The sequence below is a fragment of the Lampris incognitus genome, chromosome 10 (genome assembly GCF_029633865.1).
Source record: "Lampris incognitus isolate fLamInc1 chromosome 10, fLamInc1.hap2, whole genome shotgun sequence".
Lineage (NCBI taxonomy): Eukaryota > Metazoa > Chordata > Actinopteri > Lampriformes > Lampridae > Lampris > Lampris incognitus.
Genome location: NC_079220.1, coordinates 8233777 through 8259281, shown reverse-complemented (window position 1 = coordinate 8259281; position 25505 = coordinate 8233777). Strand labels below are relative to the sequence as shown.

Genomic DNA, 25505 nt, shown 5'->3' with positions numbered 1-25505 from the left:
CCACTGCCCCATACACATGGGACAGTGGGGTTGCCATGGGGTGGAAGTGGCGCATGTCTCCAGCTTTAAATTCCTTGGAGTCCACACCAGCGGTCTATCCTGTTGCCTACCAACATGGGGATTGCCAGTTCGAATCCCCGTGTTACCTCGGGTATGGTTGGGCGTCCCTACAGACACAGTTGACACAATTGGTCGGACCCTTTCTTTAGTCGACTGGTTATCGTTGTCCCCCGTGGTGCGTGAGACACGGGTTCGCGTCCTGGCTGCGGCGGTTCCTGGGCTGCCCCCCCCCCCCGAGTTCGCCCCTGGTCACTGCACTAGCGCCTCCTCCGGTCGGTCGGGGTTCCTGTTAGAGGGAGGAGGGGGAACTGGGGGGGAATAGCGCGATCCTCCCACGCGCTACGTCCCCCTGGCGAAACTCCTCACTGTCAGGTGAAAAGAAGCGGCTGGCGACTCCACATGTATGGGAGGAGGCATGTGGTGGTCTGCAGCCCTCCCCGGATCAGCAGAGCAAGCAAGCAAAAGTTTATTTATATAGCACTTTTAAAAACATACAGTTACACAGCGCTTTACACTCCATACACACAAAAAACAAAACAAATAAATACATAAAAGATAAAATAATAAGTAATAAATACAGAGGGGGTGGAGCAGCGACCGGGGCAGCTCGGAAGAGTGGGGTAAATGACCAAGTACAATTGGGGAGAGAGAAGGGGGAGTAAGTGGAGTAAAGAAAATGGCTGGATGGAAGGATTACACTCCTTACTATTAAAATATGCAAGCATCTCACAGCCATTCAGCGCTGCAAACTCAACCAGCCGATTCCGGCTCCATTTGTGGCGGCGCTGTTGAACTTTTAATGAGAGGAGGGAACAGGATGTCTCAGTGGATTTAATATCTTCCACATGAGGCTGCGTGGTTCCTCGATTTCAGACTCGACAGCGCCACAGACCGCCGTCGTAGGTAGTAGCTTTGAGTGGAAGCACAAAGAAAAGGTTCCGAGGCGTTGGTAATGAATGACGCAACACCTGACACTGTGGTACAGCTATGAAGGCGGTGGCGTGATGAAGGGTAGTTACCTGCTGCTCTATATTCTGTCCACACTTCCTGAATTATTCAGGGAACGTAAAGATCTCGGGTTTTTATAAGGGAAAAAAAGAAAGAACAGTTGTTTTATTTTCGCTCTAGGGTTGTTTATTTCAACAATGTTCCACTGGAGCAATAACAACTCATGCAAATATTTCTTAAAAACACAACAGAGGTGGATGGTAACAAAAATTATTTTTTCTCCCCAATGCCATAGTTGTTTTTTTTTTTTTTATTACATGGACCATATTGTCTTTTTTCACAGTAACCTTTCAAATGATGTTCACAGCAAAACTCAACTTAATGTACTCAACAGTATATTCAATAATAAGAGAAGTGTACACACACATTATATATATATATATATATATATATATATGTATGTAGGCACATTTCAATAGTCATTTTCATCTTATCTTTACGCTGATTTAATTTTTCTTATCCAAAACCATGCAAGCAACAAAAAGACTCTTCATATTACTTCAGTACGCTTTCCTCAGTTCACAAAAAAACAAAAACAACTAGTTTAAGATCATGACAGTGAATGGTTCAGCCGTACTTAAACTGATAAAGTCATTTTAATTCATTCATGGGCCTCTGAACAAGTGAATGTGAATGTTAATTATGCCTAATCACGTGACAACATTTACCAGACTGACGAGGATGGGCAACCATCAAAGTATTCAACAACGGTCCCACTACTGCAGGTTTTAAGAGGGATGAATTGTAGTTTCCTCTGTGGCTAATTGTGATTATCCAATTTGGAAGTAATCAACTGAAGTCTTATGGATGTATTTTCACTGATTTCCTTTGTGGTATGCCACTATACAATAGATGAAGGTGTCAAAGCCACAGAGGAAGAGGAGGAAGAGATACCTCAGATGAAGAGAATGGTGACCCTGTCAACTAAATGGGGAGTACACCAATGTATATGGCGGTTAGGAGGAAATGGTGTCCACCTGGGACCAGTTCTGGGCTCACATTAAAATGGAAGGTAGGTATAATAGATATCAGTTTCGTCCGTGGCTGTTTGATCCTGTAGTATGACTCAAGCTATATGTAGGACATACATTTCCCCTCTGTTGTTTTGTTGTTTTTTTATTTGTATTTTTTTCATCCACTGGGTTTATTTCTTTCTTTATTCTACTGGATTTATGCACTCGGAGTCTGCCTCCACAACATAAAAAATGTGCCACGTGTTCCTGTATTCTGTACCAAGCCTTTCAAAAACTAGTAACAATTAAAAGCCCCAAAAAGAAAGAAAAAAATACAAGTACACCAATGACTAGACGAGAAAGCAACTCTTGCACGAAAAGCCTTGATTAACAATTTTGCTTTGTTTGTTTTTCTTGTTAGAGCTAGCACACACAGTCCCCACGTGTAAATGGAGATAATTTAGGCTAATGAAATGAAGGGGATATACTAGGTTGGTTGGTATGGTCGAAATAACGTCCGGTTGTTTTTCGTTCAGATGGCAATACATTCACCTGCTACCAATAAATAATTTAAACAGAATTCAAACATATTTGTCAAACAGTGTTATGGCGTAGTAGGACACAGACGCACGACAGTATCTTCAGTTACATCAATGTCGGCCAAAATGTTATGCACAATTTGTATTTTCTGACGCAATCGAAGCAAATTGTTTCTCTTTTTGCTTAGCGAGTTTTGTTTTTTGTTTCTGTTTTGTTTTTTGTTTTTTTTTGTGTGCAGTGACTGGACTGTTTTTCAAAACGTAAATATTGCTTGTTGGTCTTGCTCTGGTCTGGATCTTACATGGAAGCATTGTTCCACGTCTCTCTTTTTTACCTTTTTTACCTTTTTTCTGTTGTTTTTGTTTTTGGAAAAGTTGTCCGGTGAATTTATAGACTGACCACGTCGGTAGGCTACAGCTCGTGATTGTCTGACGTGGTTGTCATCCCCCTCAGAGGACCTCTTCATCAGAAATTACTCAGCTATACAGCCTCTCTCTGTCTGGCGACTAGCCGGCGGATACTCCGTTATGCACTCTTTCCCCTCCTCTTCGCTTTCTTTTCTTCCTCCCACATGGAAAGATATCCTACTTTGCATTCACAACCCCCGTGTCATGCAGGTGCGCACACAACAACTACACGTGTGCGCGTCTAACCTAAGTAGCCTGATTGACATCAACTGCGACTCTCTACACGCAGATCTCGATGGGCGTGGCTACCAGGATGCGCCCGCCTCCGTTGTTCTCCCGGTTCACCCGCTCGTAGCTGCCCGTGGAGGAGGGCGAGCTGTTGGCGGACGCGGAGGAGAAGTGGGTATCCATGAGGATGCTGCCCTTTGCCAGCACGCCGGCAGGCGACAGGGTCTGCTGCTTCAGTCTGTCCACCAGCACGTCCTCCTCAGATGAGGAGGAACTGATGTCCACCGGGGGCCCGTTGGCCACTGCGCCACCGCCTACGCCGCCTCCTCCTCCTCCGCTGGCGTTCCCGTTCTCCGTGTCCAACATCCAGCAGCTGCTGAAGTAGCTGAAGACCTCTTTGACAGAGCAGCGGCGCTCCTGCTCGATGGAAAGCAGCCTGCGGAACATGCGCATGGCCTCGTCTGTGAAGCGCCGCCACTGGGAGGGCACGGCGCCCGTCCGACGCCGCTGCCAGCGGACAAACTCCTTGTAAAAGGTGTCGGTCGGCATGGCCTTTTCCCAGGGGAAGTTGCCGGTCAGCATGCAGAACAGCAGCACCCCGAATGCCCACACGTCCGTGCTGTAGTCCACGCAGAAGCCCTCGTGCCGCGAGGTGTCGCACAGCTCGGGGGCGGTGTACGGGATGGTTCCGCTCACGCGCTTCACCGGGGAGCCGGCGCGCCGCGTCATGCCGAAGTCTGACAGCTTGACCTTGCGGCATTCCCTGTCGAAGATGAGGATGTTCTCGGGTTTGATGTCCCTGTGGACCAGCTTCTTACAGTGCAGGTAGTCCAGGGCTATGGCCACCTGGTGAACACAGCGCTTGGCCACGGCCTCTGGGAGCCCCACCTGAACAACGACAGAGTAAAAAAAAAAAGCATGTCACATGGGACCAAATCGAGACCTGGGCCTAAGCCAAATCTAAACCATGCCTGTTTCCAAATTTTTCATGCCATGATCTTCATGTGGAGATACTTTTGGGCCAGAGACCCACTGACTGTTTTGCACATTAAAATATGATTTCTTATTTTCTGTCAAACTGCAAGATAAATAACAATATGGACGTAGCCAATGTGGGGGGGGGTGAGTCAAGTGAGTCAATGTGACCAAATAGCAGTTACAAAATAAGCTCATAGTAACAATCATACGATGTTTTTAAGACTGAAATGACCATCATTTGGCACTCATTTGGCTCAATTACAAGTGTTATTATACTATTAATTGCGATGTATTCATAACCATGGTAGGTCAAAAGCTGGTTTGCCCGAATTATCCTGTGCTTGGAATAAAAAAGTGCACTTTTTTGGAGAAAAGACCCCCCCCCTCCTTTTAGTAGGCTGACTACGGCCCTGCACAGTCGTCTCTATTGTTCATCAAGGCAGGATTCCCCTTTCTCATCTTCAATCCTAGCCTACTGATGATTAAACGAAACGGATGAGGCACTCCAACATTAAACGTCATGTTTATTTTGGACACCCCACGGCCCACCTAGCCCCCTGTTTGCGACCCCTAGTTTTGGAAAAAGAAGGAGAAGCAATGCGCATCTTGGCACACCTCACCTGCGGGGGAATGATGTCGAAGAGGTCCCCTGCCAGCGCGTACTCTTGAGCGAAGATATAATAGTCATCGGTTTCGAAGGCAATGCCAAACATGTTGATGATGAAGGGACACGGCGACAGGTAAAGGGAGATGCTGTACTCCCTGAGAAAGCTCTTCAGCTTGGTGGTCTTCTTCCGCAGGAACTTCAGGGCCATCTTTGTGCCTAAAACAAGACAGGGGTGGTTACATCACTAAGATCTTGCGTTCGAATGTAGGTCTTTGTGTGCTCATCCTTTTGATGTGTTTGGGGGGGGGGGGGTTCAGTGAAGACCTGCTTAATATCAGGCATGGAACGCAATTAAAATGTCTTCATTCGAATTCTATGAATAATTAAAATCTGTGGCGTAACAGAGTTGAATGCAGACTTTCGTTTTTGTGAAGGATTTATATTTGTAAGTATGCAAAAATCCTCCAGCTAGTTAAGTCTGTACTCGCTCTGCTCGGCGCCTCAGCATCATACTGGGGTCTGATCTGCTTTGATGTAGAATCAGAATCGGGTTTATTTGCAAGCTCGGCACCAGCGTTGGCCTTGGTTAAAGGGATCCGGCTGTAAATGGAAAGTGACTGTGATGTTTACGGCTGTAATCATATCGGCAAAACAAAAAACAAGAACAAAAAAAACAATTAGAAGGGCAGGGACAAGGGGAACAGTGTTTGTTTCTTCTGAGAAGGCAGTAAACCTTTTGACTTCATATCATTTAAACCAGGTGCTGGAAACCCATCCCGTCGTCCGAAGGGAGCGGAGGAAAGAAATCTCAGCACAGATCCCCGACTCGCCTCGACTCCCATCACAAATCACTTCCTCCACAAAACGCCAGAGAGGGAGAGGAGGGAGAAATTACTGTGGAATCAATCCGAGAGGAAGAGGAGAAATAAGATGGGGGAGCTGCTATGTCCGGGACTCCCTCCGCCAACACGAGGTGTGTCAGCAAAGAGGACAGACAGGAAGCTCTCCAATAGTACCGGCTCAGCTATACTAAATGCTTGGTGCGTTTTGTGAAGCCACTTGTTCGAAAGGTCAGTTCATCAACTTGCAAGGGAGCGATTTGTGTTTAAATTCCATACCACACACACCCACACACACACACACACACACACAAAATAATATTACCTATCATTTATCATCTTTTGGTGGTCTATTTTATCAGGATGAAATTTGGATATTATCGTGAAACACTGTTTTGTTATCTAAATTAATGCGGGCGAGAATCTAATACCTAAAATTTCTCCCGAAATGAAGTCTGAAATATCTGAGGCTAAAATCGGTTTTGGTTTAACATTATATTACCAAACGGTTCAATACGATGAACCTCAGTAGGACTTTTAATTATGGTATTTTTGCATAAACCGGTATCGTGATATATCGATATATCGTGTACATCTCCTGTGATTATCATGATGATATTGTAGCAAATCCGGGGGGCAGCCGGGAACCGCCGCAGCCAGGACGCGAACCCGCGTCGCCCGCACCACGGGTCGACTGCGCTAACCAGTCGACTAAAAGGGTCCGACCCGGGTTCGCGTCCTGGCTGCGGCGGTTCCCGGCTGCCCCCCCGAATTTGCTACATTGGTGTCAGAAGTGGGACGGTGAGACCTTGAGGCCATCGGAAGCGCGTGAGCCCAGCGGCGTGGGGGAGCTGGTATGCTGAACCGCGGGGACACGCCTTAAGTAGATGGTGAACACTAGATGCCATTTAGACCGGTGGTGTGAGTAGGTTCCAGTTTTCAATCCAGATTGGTGACTTTATTCCCTGTAGAGAGATCTGGGTTGCATTTTATGCAGCTCCAACTGATTTTATTTGGCAGGAAAAAGCTGGGGATACAAGGATATCACTTTTCACTGCCGACAGGGATGCTGAGTATCAGCCGTTACGTATCAGCCAATCCTGAGTATCAATCCCATTAGCTGAACTAATTAACTAATTAATTAACTGAAGTAACTTTAGATGAACAGTACAGACATAGACCATTAGTTTGGGGTTAATGAGTAAAATAATTTAGATACAATCACTTTTTCCCACTAATCACAAAAAAAAAGGGAAGAAATAGCAAAGTGGGGCTGGGCAACAGTTCGATATTATGGTTTAGTATTGTACCGGGTTGAAATCCAGATATTGTCATATCATGATACCGTACAATTTTGTTACTGAAATGGATGAAACGAGAATCTATCCTAAAAAATTCTCAAAAGATGAGGTCTGGAATATTTCAAACTACCTCTGGTTTGATGTTATACTTTATATTACCAAATAATTCAATATAATGAATCCCATTTGTTTCTTAAACAGAACAGTATTTTTGCACTTGTAAGCAGATATAGTGAAAAATATTGATACCGCGTGATTATCGTAGTAATAATATTTTTCGTATCGGCCAGCACTGCACCAGAGAACATTTTTTTATTTCCCATATTAATGCACCAATGATATCTTTGGATCGATTGTTTGGTTTGGCTAAATCTTCCGAGTAAACAGTTTTCTACTATTTTTGACACTCTTCAGATGCCGGTGTACCAGATCAGCCAAAACATTAAGACCACCTGAGGCCACTGCCATCAGCGAATACCGTTGCCATGGAGGGGTGTACTTGGTCTCCAACAATGTTTAGGTAGGTGGTACGTGTCAAAGTAACATCCACATGAACGCCAGGACCCAAGGTTTCCCAGCATCACACTGCCTCCACCGGCTTGCCTTCTTCCCACAGTGCGTCCTGGTGCCATCTCTTCCCCAGGTAAACGACGCACACACATCCGACTGTCCACAGCATGTAAAAGAAAACGTGATTCATCAGACCAGGCCGCCTTCTTGCACTGCTCCGTGGTCCAGTTCTGATGCTCACGTGCTTACTGTAGGCACTTTCGGCGTTGGACAGGGGTCATCACGGGCGCTCGATCTGACCGGTCTGCGGCTACGCAGTGTTGTAGCTGTGATGCACCGTGTGTACTGACAGGTGTCTGTCATAGCCAGCATTACATTTTCAGCAATTTGAGCTACAGTGGCTCTCCTGTGGGATCGGACCAGACGGGCTAGCCTTCGCTCCCCACGTGCGTCAATCAGCCTTGGGCGGCCATGACCCTGTTGCCAGTTCACCGGTTGTCCTTCTTTGGACCACTTTTGGTAGGTACTGACCACTGCATAACGACAACACCCCACAAGTCCTGCCGTTTTGTAAAGGCTCGGACCCAGTCGTCTAGCCATCACAATTTGACCCTTGTCAAAATCACTCAGATCCCTACGCTTGCCCATTTTTCCTGCTTCCAACTAATCAACCTCAATAACTACTGATCACCTGCTGCCTAATACAACCCACCCCTTGGCAGGTGCCACTGTAACGAGGTAATCCATCTTATTCACTTACCCGTCAGTGGTTTTAATGTTTTGCATGATCGCTGTTACTCTACATAATAGTGACATCGCTACATGATTTGTCCATATATTTAAATTGTTCTCTAATACCCATCAGCTTTTATTGTTATTATCATCGTGTAACCTCCATCACCCCGAACCTTTTTGCTGCTGCTGCTGTTTTATATCGGCTGCACTGTATGTGGTGTATTGTAAATCACCCGTTGTCTATACATATTGTGCATAGTGTTGTATGAAGTCTGTGTGGGATCGATTTGAGCAATACAGAGCCAAATTCCTTGCGTGTGGGAACAGAAACGCACTTGGCCAATAAAGTCGATTGTGGTTCTGATACGGACATGCAGACCTGCGTCTTGGTGATCTCCGGCACGAGGGTTACCTCTTATTTTGTGGACGACGAGGTCCACTTTGCCATACGTGCCCTTCCCCAGCTCTCGGATGACCTCGTAGTACTTGTTTATGTCCAGCTTCTCCAGGTTCTGGGCGGCGATGAGCTGGAGCTCCTCCAGGATGTCGATGGAGGCGCGGGAGCCGTGGGGCGAGGAGCTCATTCTTCCAGAGGGAGCGGCCGGGGGGGGAGGAGGAGGAGGGCTGGTCTGGAGACTCCTGTTCCTGTAAGGGGGCGCAGAAGGAAAGCGCGATTACAGAGATAAGTAGGTTTTTTTTTTTCCCTGTGCCAAAAGCCTCCCATCCGTGCATCGCTTCACACGCAGCCCGACTGCACGCAACACACACAAAAGTACAAATGGGCGCGCACACAAACACACACACACACACACACATACACACACAATTGCTTTTTTTCCTGAAGAGCCACTTTCAAGTGTTTGAGATCACAAGCTTTCATTCTCTAAATAAAAGAGCCCCATAGGATGCTGCTGCTGAAACAACACGAGGAAAAGCACAGAAGGACAAATCCCATCCTGTGTTGTTTTTCCAGTGGTACTCACACACCCATGTTTTGAGGAAAAAAGTCATCAGCAACCTCACACACACACACACACACACACACACACACACACACACACACACACACACACACGCTAAAGCCTAGATTCTAACGTTGCGCTCACACCAAACGCGAAGCACTTTTCGCGCGATGAGAGCACATATAAAGTCAATGCAGAGATGCGAACAGACGCCAGGTGACGCAAATGACGCGAAATTCGCGTATTCTCGCCATTCGTGTCCCGTTATTGCGTCATTCGCGTCGCCCGGCGCGAAAACTCGCGAACGGCGCGTGTATCTGCATCGAATATAAGGTCAATGCATCTCTGCATGGGAAGGGCACACATAGTGTGAGGCAGAAAGAGGGCCGACGTAACATCTGGCTTGAATATCGTCAACTGAATTTTAACATGTGTCTGTATTTGCTTGTCTTTAGGCTTGACCTGAAGGTGTGTGTGTCTGTGAAACAACATGGGTGTGTGCACAGATCCTGAGGATGTGTGTGCGTATATGTGTGTGTGTGTGTTGACATGAATTGAACCCATCTTTCTGTTCAAGCAAATAAGACTTAATGGCGCGATGGTGGAGAGCCGATGCAGTATCCACAGCACTGATACTCCGTGAAAGAAGAAGAAAAAAACAGACAGCAGTGCATATAGGGAGTGAAAGCGGAGTTAAAAGCCCAAAATAAAAGGAATATCTAGAATGAAAGAAATAGCGCAAGATAAAACATGTCGAAAGTCCAATGAATAAAAATGGATCTCGAGACGAGCTTTGGATCGATGAATGTCTGCTGTGCTTCTCGCCTCAGCTCCGCTCTCAGCAGATCTGTCTCAGCAACACCCCCCTCTCCCCCCCCCCCCACCTCACCCCACCACGCGCCTCCCAATACGACAAGCCAAGCAACACTCGTTCGCTGTATCCCTTCCTTCCTCGCCCTGTGAATGACTGGATAGAGTTTGCAGCCCCGATGGCGCAGCAGAAGTGTGCCGGCCCTCAATAATGACGAGACAGAAAGTGTCGAGGGAGACAGGATGCGAGCCACTTCCTGCGCACCGAGTCCATCTGCGTGCGTTGACAAGTTCCTCTGCGGGCGGCTGCAGGATATGTGCATGTTCTCTCTCTCTCTCTCTCTCTCTCTCTCTCTCTCTCTCTCTCTCTCTCTCTCTGTGTAAATAGCAGGGATATGTGTATTTAAAGAGGGTTTCTCGCTCTTCTTAGAGATTCATTTTCCGGGACTTTTGCTCGGATGAACGCGACAGCAATTGCAGACAGGAGGTCGTATTATTTCTGCATCAGCGATCAGTGGAAGCCTCAACAGACTCGTAAATGGGCGGTGCACGTATTAGCCGGTAACGTCCTCAAGCGCCGAGGTCGTGCAACCTCGACGCCCGAAAATAGGAGTGAAAATATGCAATCTGGGTGGGTAATATGATTTTGTAAAATTTCTATGACCTTCACATTATTTCAAGGACACCCAGTTTTACCATTTTCCTGGTGTTTTTCAGTGACCGGAAAACTAGTCCCTAGGCCCTCCAGGATGAGTGCAGGCTGTTCTCGTTCCCCGGCCGTAGGAAAACGCACGAAAAGTAATGCGCAAAAATTCGTATGTAACCCAGGTAGCTAACCCTCACCTAACCCCGGGGTTAGGGTTAGGTTTGGGTGTGTGTGGAGGGGATCGCTCCCCCCGCTGCAGGGGGGGGGCGCAGGGGCAATTACGGAGGACCGCGAGAAAGTAGCTTAAAACGTAACTGTAGGTCGTAATAAGCTGCTTGTACAAACGACCTATGGGGTCGTTTTTTTTTTTTGGGTGGAGGACGGTCTCACTTCTATATGTGAATGTAGTCGGCAGAGTGGAGGCAGTCGCCCCAGAGGAGCCTGCCGGCTGTCCATCGCTGTGCAGCCAAGCCTCGGTCCGCTCATCAGCGACCACAGTGAACAACACGAACATGAACACCGCGAAGAGACTGGCTGGAGTCTCAACAGGCCAGGGACACACAGTAGGGCGCACACACGCACACACACACACACACACACACACACACACACACACACACACACACACACACACACACACACACACACACACACCGTTAGAATCTGTGCATATAGCTACATTGTCTCACACACACACAGACTAGACACACACACTCACACATCATCAGAGTCTGTGTTGTCGTACAGACCAGACACACACACACACACACACACACACACACACACACACACACACACGCCATCAGAATCTGTGCATATAGCTACATTGTCTCACACACACTCACAGACTAGACACACACACACACACACACACACAAACATACACACCATCAGAATATCAGAATCTGTGCATATAGCTACATTGTCTCACACACACTCACAGACTAGACACACACACACACATCATCATCAGAGTCTGTGTTGTCGTACAGACCACACACAGACACACACACTATCAGAGTCTGTTATCTCACAGACCAGACACAGACACCCCACACACACACACACAAACACACACACCATCAGAATCCATCCACATATCGATGTTTTCCAACACACGTATGCGCACACACAAAACCACACAACAAGCTTTTAGTGCGCACACCCAAGAAATTTGAACACGCGCTTGATGCATTCGAGCACTTTTTATTTCAGTTTCAGTTTGGTTTCACACTGTCTTGGTACATATCGGCACATATTAATACTGGTACATACTGCTCCGGCTCCTGCGGAGAGCGTGTCGAAAACCCCTTTCCACCCCCCTGATGCCGGTGCCGGTGCCTAATCTAGAACCGGTTTCACGCTTTTCCATCGAAAAAAGACCGGTGCTGGTGCCAAAAGAAACGGCACCGGCACCACCACATCACTGGACCAGCAGTTGGAACCTTACGTCAGTGGCTATGGGAGGCGCCACCGCACGAAACTCGCCGCCCCTTAACCCTTGGCGCACGTCTACTGATGCTTAGTTTCGCAGTAGAAATGAGAAATTCGCCGCCATCTTGAGAAAACGCTTCAGTAGATCAACTCACCCCTACCCTGTTACTTGCTCTTAGCACTATTTGTATTCACTCATTTAGAAAAATCTCTTTCTTGCGCTTTGACGTTAGCACTGGTTTTGCTCTTAGATGCTCGTTTAGATGAACTTATGACCCCTGATGGCTAGTAGTTCTCCTGATTTCCTACGTTAAATGCACTTATTGTAAGTCGCTTTGGATAAAAGCGTCGGCTAAATGACATGTAATGTAACGTAATGTAATGTAACGTAATGTAACGTAATTTAATGTAACGTAATGTAACGTAATATAATGTAATGTAACGTAATGTGACGTAATATAATGTAATGTAGCGTAATGTAACGTAATATAATGTAACGTAATGTAACATCATGTAACGTAACATGTAATGTAACGTAACATAACTTAATGTAACGTAACATGTAATGTAACGTAATGTAATGTAACGTTATTTAATGTAATGTACCGTAACGTAACGTAACGTAATATCATGTAATGTAACGTAATGTAACTTAATGTCACGTAACGTAATGTAATGTAACGTAATGTAACGTAATTTAATGTAAAGTAATGTAACGTAACGTAATATCATGTAATGTAACGTAATTTAATGTAAAATAATGTAATGTAACGTAATGTAACGTAATGTTATGTAAAATAATGTAATGTAACGTAATGTAACGTAATTTTATGTAACGTAACGTAATGTAACAACGGAACAAATCACAAACGATTTCCTGCGGAAATTACCCCAACTTCCGCTACGTCACGCCCAGTTCGGTTCTCAAAGCTGTCGAAACGCCGGCCGGTTCTCAGAAGGCACCAAGGGAGAACTGGCTCCGCACCGGCACCGGTACCGGCACCGTTCTGGTGGAAAAGCAGCTTTCAGAAGTGTCCTTGAGCAAGACACTGAACCCTTAACTGCTCATGATGAGCAGGTCGGCGTCTTGCACGGCGGCCTCCGCCATCAGTGCATGAATGTGTGTGTGTGTGTGTGTGTGTGAATGGATGAATGTGATGCAGACACTGTAAAATACTCGGAGTGGTCGGCAGACTAGAAAAGCGCCGTATAAACGCAGTCCTTCTACATAAATAACCATGCTTTCGTGGAGCGCGTGGGCTGCATGTGTTCTGTCTACACACAACACACAGAAGCAACTTGGTCTATGTAGGGTGGACATGCTGGTGTCACTTGCCCTGTTAAGTGTGATAATGAATCCATATAGCCAATTTCACACCCAGCCTCTTTTGTCTCGCTTATAAACACTTCATGAGCGCCAGCAAACACACACACACACACACACTGACACACACACACACGCACACACTGACACACACACTGATACACACACACGCTGATACACACACACACTGATACACACACACACTGACACACACACTGATACACACACACTGACACACACACTGATACACACACACGCTGATACACACACACACTGACACACACACTGATACACACACACTGATACACACACACACACACACACGCACACACACTGATATACACACACACACACACACACTGACACACACACACACACACACACATACTGACACACTGATACACACACACACGCACACACTGACACACACACGCACACACTGATACACACACACACACACACTGATACACACACACACACACACACACTGACACACACACACTGACACACACACACACACACACACTGATACACACACACACACACACTGACACACACACACACACACACACTGATACACACACTGACACACACACACACACACACACTGATACACACACACACACACACTGATACACACACACACTGACACACACACACACTGACACACACGCACAAAAGACTATGACCGCTGCTATATATCAAAGAGCCCAGAGATGAAAGAGGACACAACCACTACTAATTAAGAGCTGCTTCTTTTCTTCTTTTCCTTCCCTTTCTTCTTCTCCTCCTTTTTCTCCTTCTTCCTCCTCTTCTTCCTTCTCGTGACGCTCATCTTCTTCCTCTTCTTCCTCCTCTTTTTCTTCTCCCTCTTCGTCTTCCTCTTCTCCCTCTTCTCCCTGCTCTTCCTCCTCCTCTTCTTCTTCGCTGCGATACTGACGCGGCGCTCCGAAGCCACCAGACACCCAAACGCCACCTCACCCCCCCCCCCGTGCCTCCTCCCGTGCCGGGGTAAATCATACCGTAGCTGCCCCCCCCCCCCCCCCCCCGAAGGAATCCAACCCTGTTCGCCTCCTCCAAGGGGGGAAGCTCACGCTGCGTCGCTGCGTTTCCTCTCAATGACTTTTCGGCTCATTAGTATTCAGAGCACAGCTAACGCTCGGCCCACCCGCAGGCCCTGTGTCTGCCTCCCCCCTCCTCCTCCCCCTCCTCTCCCCCCCCTCCCCCCATGTCATGACGACTCACCTTTTTTTTGCACCTCACACAGCAGAAACGGGAGGGCAATTAAGGACTTTCGCTTACCCCGCTGCAGGGGGGAGGGAGGGGGGCTGAGAGCAGACGGAGGGACCCGTCCTTGCGGCGTCTGGGCCACGGGTAAATCTGACAGCTTACCGAAAGTTCTGGGCGCAATTAGACTCCCTGTTATATTGGGTGCACGATGCTGCACATACTATATTTACCACTGTAAAAAAAAAAAAAAAAAAACATAACCGGTGGCCAAAATCAATTTGTGAACCATCCGCGCCCAATTAATCATGTGCAACACCAAATCAATATGTCGCAGCGGAAATATGATAGGCGTTAATGATAATGAAAATATATTTTACACCTATTACAGAGGGATTATATATTGGCTCAGTTTGCGTTAACGGAAAACCTCAAATTACGACATACGGTGATTTTAAACTACAAACAAAAGAACCAGACTGTGACAAAAAAAGACACGGCGTGGTTATAAGCTGCTGACATAGGGAAATGGGGTCCAGGAGGAAGCTTCTGTACAGGGAACCTCTGCTGCCAAACGGTGACGTATTAAGTCCTCGGTATGACATGGGATCAACTCCCCCTGTATCAGGGACGTCCACAGCAGGATCTGCAGGCACCATGATAGTCTTGGGGCTCTCCGGGAGAATTTAGGAAAGTTTAAAGCTGATGTTTCTTGGTCAGTTCTGGTGCAGTTCAATCCTACTCCAGCAGTGATTTTCGGGATATTTTTGGGGTGGGGGGGGCGGGGGGTCACCTTAATCACATGAAACTGATGCCTTTTTTTGAACTCTGATCAATGTCCATGCACATTTTTTGGTAATGAAGTTGCCCACCACATTAAACCTCTGAGCTATTTTATGAACTGTGCATTTGATCATTAAGACTCCAGCTCTTATTCGAGTTAATGAGCATATTAAACGAGTTAATGAGTGCAGTAAATATCCAAAGCCAATAATGACGGAGGCCCCTTTGGTGAAGTGGACTAATGACACTGTCCTCCACCAAAAAACGACCCCATAGGTCGTTCGTACGGGCAGCTTATTACGACCCATAGTCACGTTCTGAGCTACTTCCTCGCGGTCCTCCGTAATTGTAACGCGTTACTTCCGTAAGCTGTCGCGAGAAGGAATATTAATAACAGCAAAGTTTAATGTCACATAGCGGTTATGATGTCCACGCTAGCTGACTTGCTAACTTTTGGCTAACGTTAAGTTAGCTCTTACAGAGGCGAAAAGTACCTGTGTCATATCTCCTGTCGCCGGTAGGGGCGCTAATTTAGGCAACGCTCCTCTGGGTCGCATTAGAGCAGTGGTTCTCAACCTTTTTGGGGTCCTGGACCCCCTGCGTATTTTTGATCTACCCTGAGGACCCCTCCACCTGATCTTGGGGGAGGGGGGTTGCAATTTGATAGAAACAGTAGAAACTGCATTTTAAATTGCATTATAGCATTTATTCACTCTTTGGGGCAAAAATAAGAGCTTTCAGTTGTAACTTAGATATAGTTAACAAAACAGAATTCTTATGCAGTAACTTTCAGATATATGTAACAAAACAGAATATGTATTCAGTAACTTTCAGATATATGTAACAAAACAGAATATGTATTCAGTAACTTTCAGATATATGTAACAAAACAGAATATGTATTCAGTAACTTTCAGATATATGTAACAAAACAGAATATGTATTCAGTAACTTTCAGATATATGTAACAAAACAGAATATGTATTCAGTAACTTTCAGATATATGTAACAACAGAATATGTATTCAGTAACTTTCAGATATATGTAACAAAACAGAATATGTATTCAGTAACTTTCAGATATATGTAACAAAACAGAATATGTATTCAGTAACTTTCAGATATATGTAACAAAACAGAATATGTATTCAGTAACTTTCAGATATATGTAACAAAACAGAATATGTATTCAGTAACTTTCAGATATATGTAACAAAACAGAATATGTATTCAGTAACTTTCAGATATATGTAACAAAACAGAATATGTATTCAGTAACTTTCAGATATGTGTAACAAAACAGAATATGTATTCAGTAACTTTCAGATATATGTAACAAAACAGAATATGTATTCAGTAACTTTCAGATATATGTAACGACAGAATTTTTATGCAGTAACTTTTAACAATGCAAACGGGAGCGAGATCTCTTATTAAAATACAATAAATTACACTTGTGAAACAGATGTAATTAGAGAAAAAAGTCCCGTTACCCTTTATAGTTTAGGTAGATAAAGGTCTCAGTCACATTTAAGTAAAATAATCCTATTTCTATAAATGTCACAGGATCTTTTTTTTTTAAAGATATTTGATTTTCACGGACCCCTTGCAATTACACCACGGACCACTAGGGGTCCGCGGACCCCCTGTTGAGAATCACTGCATTAGAGGACAAACGACCTATGTGGAGGACTTGTTGTGGACTAATGTGCTTTTACGAGAAAGCCACTCGTTCGTTGCGAAGTGTGACTGTCGTGTAGGAAGGCGGTGGGAGAGAATAGCCGTAAACTTGAGTATCGCGATACTCGTTTTTCACAACATTGCATCGATTTTCAAATACACGGCTTCGACTCTTAACATAGCGCACGAAGAAACATGGCAGCAGTTCTACTTCATTGTGTAGTTCCCATCTCTGACCACTAGGTGGCAGGTGCAGTATCGTAATAGGAAGCATATCGGTGCGTTTTCTTGATATTTTCTCCAAAATTATGAGACAATATTGCCATACATTGCAGTGTTGGTAGTCTCATAAAATGTCAACATACTGAATCGTGATAATTGTGCTGTGATACGTATTGTGTAGCCGAATTCTAGCTAGCACACAGCCCAAACCACCCACTCATCCAAGCCGCTTATCCCGCTCTCAGGGTCGCGGGGGATGCTGGAGCCTATCCCAGCAGTCATTGGGCGGCAGGCGGGGAGACGCCCTGGAAAGGCCGCCAGGCGGTTGTGTTGGGATCGATGGCCGATGTTCTGACGATTTATGCGGCCTTGTCGAAAAATGCTACCGTAACGCGAAACGACAGCAGTCTAACCCTGACCCTGACTCCGCCCATCCATGCGAAGAGCCGTTAATCTCGATAGGGAGCGCGTATGCCGGCAGCCATGTAGTACCCTGGCTCTGCCAAACGACAGAAGCTAAGCATGTATGGGCTCAGCTAGTACATGGATGGGAGACCTCCCGGGAAAACTGAGTTGCTGCCGGAAGTGGGAGTTGGTGGGCCAGTAGGGGGCAGTCTTCCCTCTGGTCCTAATAAAAACAACAAATATCAAATCCTAATGCCCCGGTGCAGTGACGGGGACACTGTGCTGTAGGAGGTGCCGTCCTTCAGATGAGACGTTAAGCCGAGGTCCTGACTCACTGTGGTCATTAAAAATCCCACGGCACTTATCGCAAAGAGTAGGGGGTTCCCTGGTGTCCCGACAAAATTCCCAACCTGGCTCTCTCCATCTGGCCACCTAATTATCCCTCCATGTAATTGGCTCAATGATTCCTGCGTCTCCACCCCAAGCTGATGTGCTGTGGCGCAAAATGGCCGCCGTGTATCACCCAGGTGGTGCTACCATGGATGTATTATAATAGTAGAACTGGATACCGGATGTAAAATGGCGCCTGTTCATTCCTATGAGAATTGCTCCGCTGGCGCATACGCCAAAAAAGTTTCTGGCTTCCGGGTTACTTCCTGGTACATGGGGCCCACTGAACATGCGCAGTAGTGTTACTCCCATCATGCCTCTGGGCTATGAGAATGGCTCGTACACGGCCATGCCGTCATGCAGAAATCTTTTTTCTTCTGGGCTTTGGAAAGAATTTAAAAAACCCCAGGGCTTAAAAATATACAATACAACGAGTAATAATTGATTAATTAATTATGCTGCAGGTGTCCTGTCAACAGTTCTACAGGCGTCTCGTTTACAATGGTGGTCTACGGGGAAAATGCTTTTTGGGCCGCTGGGGATTTTTCTCTGCAATACCGCGAGTGACCACTGGAAAAAATGGCTGCAATGCTGAGCGGCGGCACCGTATCCGGTTCTACTATAATACGTCCATGGGTGCTACACAGGCGGTGGTTGAGGTGAGTTACCCCCTTCACTTTGAAGCGCTTTGGGTGTCTAGAAATGCGCTATATAAATGTCATGATTGTTACTATTATTGGGGAGTGCAGGAGAGAGGTGAAGAAGAGAGTGCAGGCAGGGTGGAGTGGGTGGAGAAGAGTGTCAGGAGTGATTTGTGACAGAAGGGTACCAGCGAGAGTTAAAGGGAAGGTTTACAAGATGATTGTGAGACCAGCTATGTTATATGGTTTGGAGACAGTGGCCCTGATGAAAAGACAGGAGGTGGAGATGGAGGTGGCAGAGATGAAGATGATAAGATTTTCACTGGGAGTGATGAAGAAGGACAGGATTAGGAACGAGTATATTAGAGGGACAGCTCAGGTTGGACGGTTTGGAGACAAAGCAAGAGAGGCAAGATTGAGATGGCCTGGACATGTGTGGAGGAGAGATGCTGGGTATATTGGGAGAAGGATGCTGAATATGGAGCTGCCAGGGAAGAGGAGAAGAGGAAGGCCAAAGAGGAGGTTTATGGATGTGGTGAGGGAGGACATGCAGGTGGCTGGTGTGACAGAGGAAGATGCAGAGGACAGACAGGAAGAGATGGAAACGGATGATCCGCTGTAGCGCCCCCTAACGGGAGCAGCCGAAAGTAGTAGTAGTAGCAGTAGTAGTAGCAGCAGTAGTAGTAGTAGTAGTGGTGGTGGTGGTATGTCGACAGAAGAGACTGTGTAGCTGTAATAATCGACTCCGCTCACTTCTTCTCTGTACTCTCGCGTTGCCTCGTGTTGGTGCCTCGACCGTACTGTCGCTGATTGACGCGCGTGATCCTGAAAACCTACTGAATGACTGACAGGCAGCCTATCGATCCCGAAGAAGACCGTGTTGGTTGATACGCACCCATCATGTCTCCACCCTCGGTGATAAAGGCTAGGGCTGCAACCGATAATCATTGCCATAATCGATTAATCTACAGATTAATCGATTAATCGTTTAGTTTGTCAAACGATAAAAAATACTGATGAATGTCCCTCTTGAGTTTCCAGAGTCCAAAGCGACGTCTTAAAACTGTGTACAGCCAAAAAAACAAAACAAACAAAAACCAAAAAACCCTCAAGTACTCATTTCATAACGACAATGCATGTTTACGAATACCAAAAAAAAACGATTAATTTCCTGTCGATCGAACAACCGGTTAATCGACCGATCGTTTCAACGTATTTTAATTACACCCGTGACAGGGTGCCTTGATGATTTTTTTAAAAATGATTTTTAATGGATGTTCAGCCATATTTGCATGAGAGCGGCGGCCAGGTTATAAATTCAGGGAGCGCTTGTTTTGCCTTGTAAATGCGACGAGACGACTAGTTTATGACGTTGTGGAGCTTGGTCCCGTACGACGGAAAGACACGGGGTCACCGGTTCAGTCCAAGCGCAGTTCAACACTGGCCGGTCTGGCAGGCCCTTTAATTAGCTGGACCACCGGCCGGTCTGGCAGGCCCTTTAATTAGCTGGACCACCGGCCGTCTGTGCCGGCGGGGTTTCCGCTGTGCTCGGAAGAGAGGGACGGTCGCCAAACGCAGCGTATTTAGCCACTTAACGGGGACGTGGCTGCCGCAAGGCCTCCGGTACCTGCAGGGCCGCAGGGCGCCGTTCATGCCGTCGCCGCACTTTCCTGCAAGCGTGCACACGAGATTTGGTCCCCGGATCGAAAACGAGACTCGCTATGAAGTATTGTTTGAGTTGGAGCCGTGCCAAGACGGGACAGGAAAGGGTGGGCAACGGGAGGGGAGGATGTTAACAGTGATCATCACGTTTTACATATGAAGGGCCGGAGTAAACTGTCCGGTAAGCTGAACATCTGCACTGGAAGAATGGATCTTACGTCGCCATCCAAACACGTTTCTGCTGATTCATAGCTGATAAAACATCTGCATCTGGATTCCGTGTATGTGTGTGTGTGTGTGTGTGTGTGTGTGTGTGTGTGGGTTTGCAGTGATTGATTGTAAATTCTTGTAAATTTACTATAAATGCGAAGTGGGGGACGGAGGAGGTGGAAGTTGTATTGCACATTTTTGTATTAAAAATGGGTAATTTGACTGTTTGTTCTGTTGTGATTTGATTGTACACCCTGTATTGTGTGTCATTTCTTAAATCTGAGTGCAGAGGAAAATGAGCTGTCAGCCAAATCCTGGGCACAATGCATCTTCTCCTCCGAGTTCAATGTGTTGTACGTGTTCCCTGATAAGATAAGCACGCCAAATTAAGTCCAATAAACCGATATTCATGACATGGTGAGTCATGAATATCGAATAACACAAACATACCCCCACCCCCCCTCCCCGAAATAAAACTGGTTTCTGTGATGCTCTGGATCCTCCAACCCATACGACCACATACGTCGTTTGTCCTCTAACCCAGTGGTTCTCAACCTTTTTGGGGTCCTGGACCCCCTGCGTGTTTTTGATCTACCCTGAGGACCCCTCCACCTGATCTTGGGGGAGGGGGGTTGCAATTTGATAGAAACAGTAGAAACTGCATTTTAAATTGCATTATAGCATTTATTCACTCTTTGGGGCAAAAATAAGAGCTTTCAGTTGTAACTTAGATATAGTTAACAAAACAGAATTCTTATGCAGTAACTTTCAGATATATGTAACAAAACTCCTGCCCCTACCGGCGGCAGGAGATATGCCACAGATACTTTTCGCCTCAGTGCATTGTGGGTTTTTAAAACAACGTGAGAACAACAGAACATGTAGTCAGTGTGTTGTTGTGTTGTCTTGCCGTCTAGTATAGTAAGTAAGATTGCTATCGGCAGCATGTTTGAACGACGTTATAAGGGCTAACTTAGCGTTAGCCAAAAGTTAGCAAGTCAGCTAGCGTGCACATTATAACCGCTATGTGACATTAAACGTTGCTGTTATTAATATTCCTTCTCACGACAGCTTATGGAAGGAGGTGCTTATTGTTACAGGGGAAGTCACGTGTTATAATGACGGAGGACCGCGAGGACGTAGCCTAAAACCTCACTATAGGTCGTAATAAGCTGCTCGTGCAAACGACCTATGGGGTCGTTTTTTTTGTTTGTTATTTGGTGGAGGGCAGTCTCTCAGATCAACAACATCCCAACATACCTTTCATTTATGTATTTATTTGCAGAGATGTTCTGCTCTTATGCTGCAAAGCCAAGATGTTCAACTGCAGCGTTACTGCTGTCAAAATAACAAACACAACAACCACAACCGTGGCATGCGGAGCTCCGGTTGTCATGACGATGCGCGGCACTTTGACCTTCGCAGAGCAGGCTAAATCTGAACACCTGAGACACGTTTAGGCGCCGAGAGAGGAGGCGACACCTGCACTGGATTGGCACCTCCTCCCTGATTCACATTACCGTCATTCGGCTCTCTCTCGCCCCGTTTACACTTGGTTTTAAAATGCGTCTTTTTTTTGGGGGGGGGGGATCGGCTCACAAGCGGACAGCGCTAAATACAAGTGTAAACTACCACCGAAACGTTCTGTGAACCGGTTGCTCAAACCACTTGCCGAGGTGGTCCGGGACGCATTTGACCACATATCTTTTCCGGTGTAAACGCGGATGCATCCCCGACAATGACGTAACAGGAAATACGTCATCGGCGCAGGGTGTGGTGGTTGTTTTGGTAACAGCGCGCCGACTTTCGAAAAAGAGGAGCGAGAGGGAGGGTGTAGGTGGTTGGGGTACAAGTGGAACGAGACGCCTAACCTCCATCTGGGCAGAAGAATCCGTCCCGCCCGGCTCAACATCCGGAAGGGTCCGCACACGCGTATCAGTGCTTGAAACATCTTCAAACGTTAGCTGTCGTTTTCACAGCTATGCGGCAAATCCGGCGCTTGACTGAGGCCCGTTGACCTTGTAGCGGAAGTGACGTAGACGGTAGCGAATCTTCTTCGGGGTAGCGAAATGTGACCACGAGCGGTGAGCAGCACGCGTCTGGAGAGCGTAAACGGCGACGTGTCTCGCTGTCCACTTGGGATCCGGAAACGCATGTTAACACCACGTGTAAACAAGGGCGTCTGTTGAGTTTTCACCTCCTCCGTCCTTGCGCAGGAGTGTCCGTGTCCCTCTGGGGGGGTGGGGGTGGGGGGGAGAGGAGGAGGCTCGGCCCATCCTTTGGCAGATCCTCCTCGGAGGCGTTAGTGCCAGTCTGCTGGCTCGCCGCTGTTAGCTCTGGAGCCCCCTCTCCTTCCCATAACATTCATGGAGCCGTGGAGCGCATCAAAGCGCCGGCCGGGGCTTTGGCCGGCTCGGCTCGGCTCGGCTCGGCTTGCCTCCCTCCCTCCTCCGTCTGCGCACATACCGCGGCTTTTGTGTGTCTGCACGCTCGACGGCGCATCGCTGGGCGCCCACCGTTTACGCACCGCGTAGTCCAGTCGGCGCAAGGTAAAGTTCCCTTTGTTTCTACCCCCTATATCTCTCTGCCACCACCCCCCCTCCTTCCCCCCAAGCCCTCTTCCTTATTGTCAAGCACGTGCTTAATTTTCTACCGGAAACAAAAACTTTTGTGTGCACAACATGCAGCAGTGCTTATTGCCCAAACAAGTGCGGATGACCTCGCCAGGCGGGACGGGCCCTTGAAGTCGTCCCCTTCGACCGCGCAGCCTCCAAAAACAAACCGGTTGGTATCCCGGCGGTGATCCCCGTCTCCTCTTTCATCCACTTACTGTTGGTTCTTCACAACAACAACAACAAAATCACAGCCGCGAGAAGCCGATCGTTGCATTTACGCAGCGACGTATCACCGACGAGTCTGAGTCACCAGGGTGCCAGAGCCGGCTCGTCTCTCCGGGGCTGTTTATAGACAACACCTCCCGATGGGAATTAGAGAAACCTGCCTCGGTGCGCCGGCAGTGTACTGACAGAGACCCCCCGTGGATGACAGGGGCGCCACAGAGGGACGAGACGTGCACCAGCTCTATACGGGGGTTCTCTCGTGGTTAAGAGATCTGGCAGCATGGTGCGTGCCTGCGTGCACGCATGTGTGCATGTCAGAGGGGGGGGGGGGGGAGAGAGAGAGGGGGGGGGCTATGAAGCTCGTAAAATGGCCAGCTTTGAACGATGCATTTAAAGCAGAAAGGAGATTTTTGGAAGTTCAGGTGATCATGTGATGCGCAGTGCACAGATGTGCACCTTGCGCGCAGTGTCCAGACGGGAAACCCATTGTTCCGTCCAACGCGTTGTCAACACACACACACACACAGTGCACGTAGAACTTTGTGATCTTATGACGCGTTGTTGGCGCGTCGACGCCGGACATGCGTTTGCAGCACGCATTGTACAAGCTACACACAACGACCGACACGAACGCAACAATCCGACGCTTTCACCGGCCCAACAATGACGCCTTGTCAACACAACAGTAGTCCAGTGTGAGGCTTTCCAGCGAGACGCTGGAGCCACAGACGGGCGCAGATATGACGGGCATGGAGCGAGACGTTCTGCCAATGCGTGGAAATAAAAAGGACAAAAAAAATATGCATCGTTTTTTTTTTTTGGAAGTGCCAAGCAAACCCCAAACAACCCCCCCCCCCCAACCCCTACCGTTGTGTCGTGGCGAAGCAGCGAGGCGTCGGTGCGCGGTCTTACCTTGCAAATTGTGCTGCATTCAAAATCCGCCGCTGTCACTCCATTCAGAAAACACTGGACACTTGCGTTGCCCCTCGGCTGAAATCCTCTCATTCACACTTCATCCGTTTCCTCCCCCCACCACCAGCACCAGCACCACCACCACCCCCCAAAACAAACCAAACAACTAGAAACGTGCAGTTTGCGGTTAACCCGCAGCGGAGCCGGTGGAGGGCACTTCTGGGCGACCGCCGATGCCTGCTGTCACCGTCTGCCTCTTCCCTTGCAAGCTCCCCTATTGTCTCCCGCAATCAGCCAATCGCCGAGGGCCCGCCCACCGGCTCCCTTCGCCAATCAGAGCGCAGACCGGAGCAGCGGCCGCCCCTCCCCTCCCCTCCCCTGCGCAACACCAGGAAAAGCGGCACACAAAAAGAGGCTGTGCAAGATGCACCCGGTGTTGTGTCGATTTGTCCTACCTTGTTGAAAACGTCCTACCGTCGCATGACATTTATAGTATCCCTGAACGCCCAGCTCTGACCGGCGCATGCGCGGCAACGCTTGGCTGGACCGCGATTCAAACGTGCAGCTGTGATTCAGCCGAACAGCAAAGGACGTTTTATGGGTGGCTTGGGGGGGGGGGGGAGTGTAACTTGTTGCAATTTATCCGTTCCCCAGATAGCGAAACTGCCGCGGCCCGGACCCGTCCCACGCTCTCATCCGGCCCACATACCGCGTGGGGTGGTGCCACTTGGGCGGTCCGCTCCTGTTTGCCAGATCTGGGCCAGAACCAAGCCACAGCAATGTGCCACATATTTGCCAAAGGTGGCCAATATTTGCCAAAGGTGGCCCATATTTGCCAAAGGTGGCCCATATTTGTTTTGTGATATTTGGGCCATATTCACCATTTACCACACGGGGCCACTTCAGGGCCACATCCAGATCACGTGTTGCCCAGAGCACCGCATCTTTGCCAAAAAAGGCCCACATTTGATCTGGCATATTTGGGCCATATTTGCTGTTATACACGTGAGCTGCTTTAGGCTCACATCCATTTTGTCAGCGCCAGAAGAAGGCCTGAAGTGGCCCACATCCGGATGCTATCTGGGTTGGTAGGTGGTTTCTCATTTTTGGTGCCAACCAAACGTTTGCGTAGGTCAAACGTCCCAATTCCCAACGGCGACAGTTTGTACTCATAACAGACCTGAGGCCTAAGA

At 47.6% G+C, this 25505-nt stretch overlaps 1 protein-coding gene across 1 annotated transcript; it reads right to left on the bottom strand.

The window, feature by feature from the left end:
- Positions 1-1271: 1271 nt before the first annotated feature.
- Positions 1272-24408, bottom strand: LOC130119688 (serine/threonine-protein kinase SBK1-like). The gene is made up of 4 exons (XM_056288285.1): positions 24313-24408; positions 8579-8811; positions 4795-4997; positions 1272-4084 (listed from the first exon to the last, which is right to left on the bottom strand). Exons 2-4 carry the CDS (start codon positions 8748-8750, stop codon positions 3248-3250), a joined length of 1212 nt encoding a protein of 403 aa, XP_056144260.1. The 5' UTR covers positions 8751-8811; positions 24313-24408; the 3' UTR covers positions 1272-3247.
- Between the last annotated feature and the right edge of the window lie 1097 nt (positions 24409-25505).

Coding starts and splice junctions, on each gene's coding strand:
- LOC130119688 (XM_056288285.1), bottom strand. CDS start 8,750: ATGAGCTCCTCGCCCCACGGCTCCCGCGCCTCCATCGACATCCTGGAG. Junction 4,998..8,578: donor CGTCGTCCACAAAATAAGAG/GTAACCCTCGTG, acceptor GTCTTGTTTTAG/GCACAAAGATGGCCCTGAAG. Junction 4,085..4,794: donor TCGACATCATTCCCCCGCAG/GTGAGGTGTGCC, acceptor GTCGTTGTTCAG/GTGGGGCTCCCAGAGGCCGT.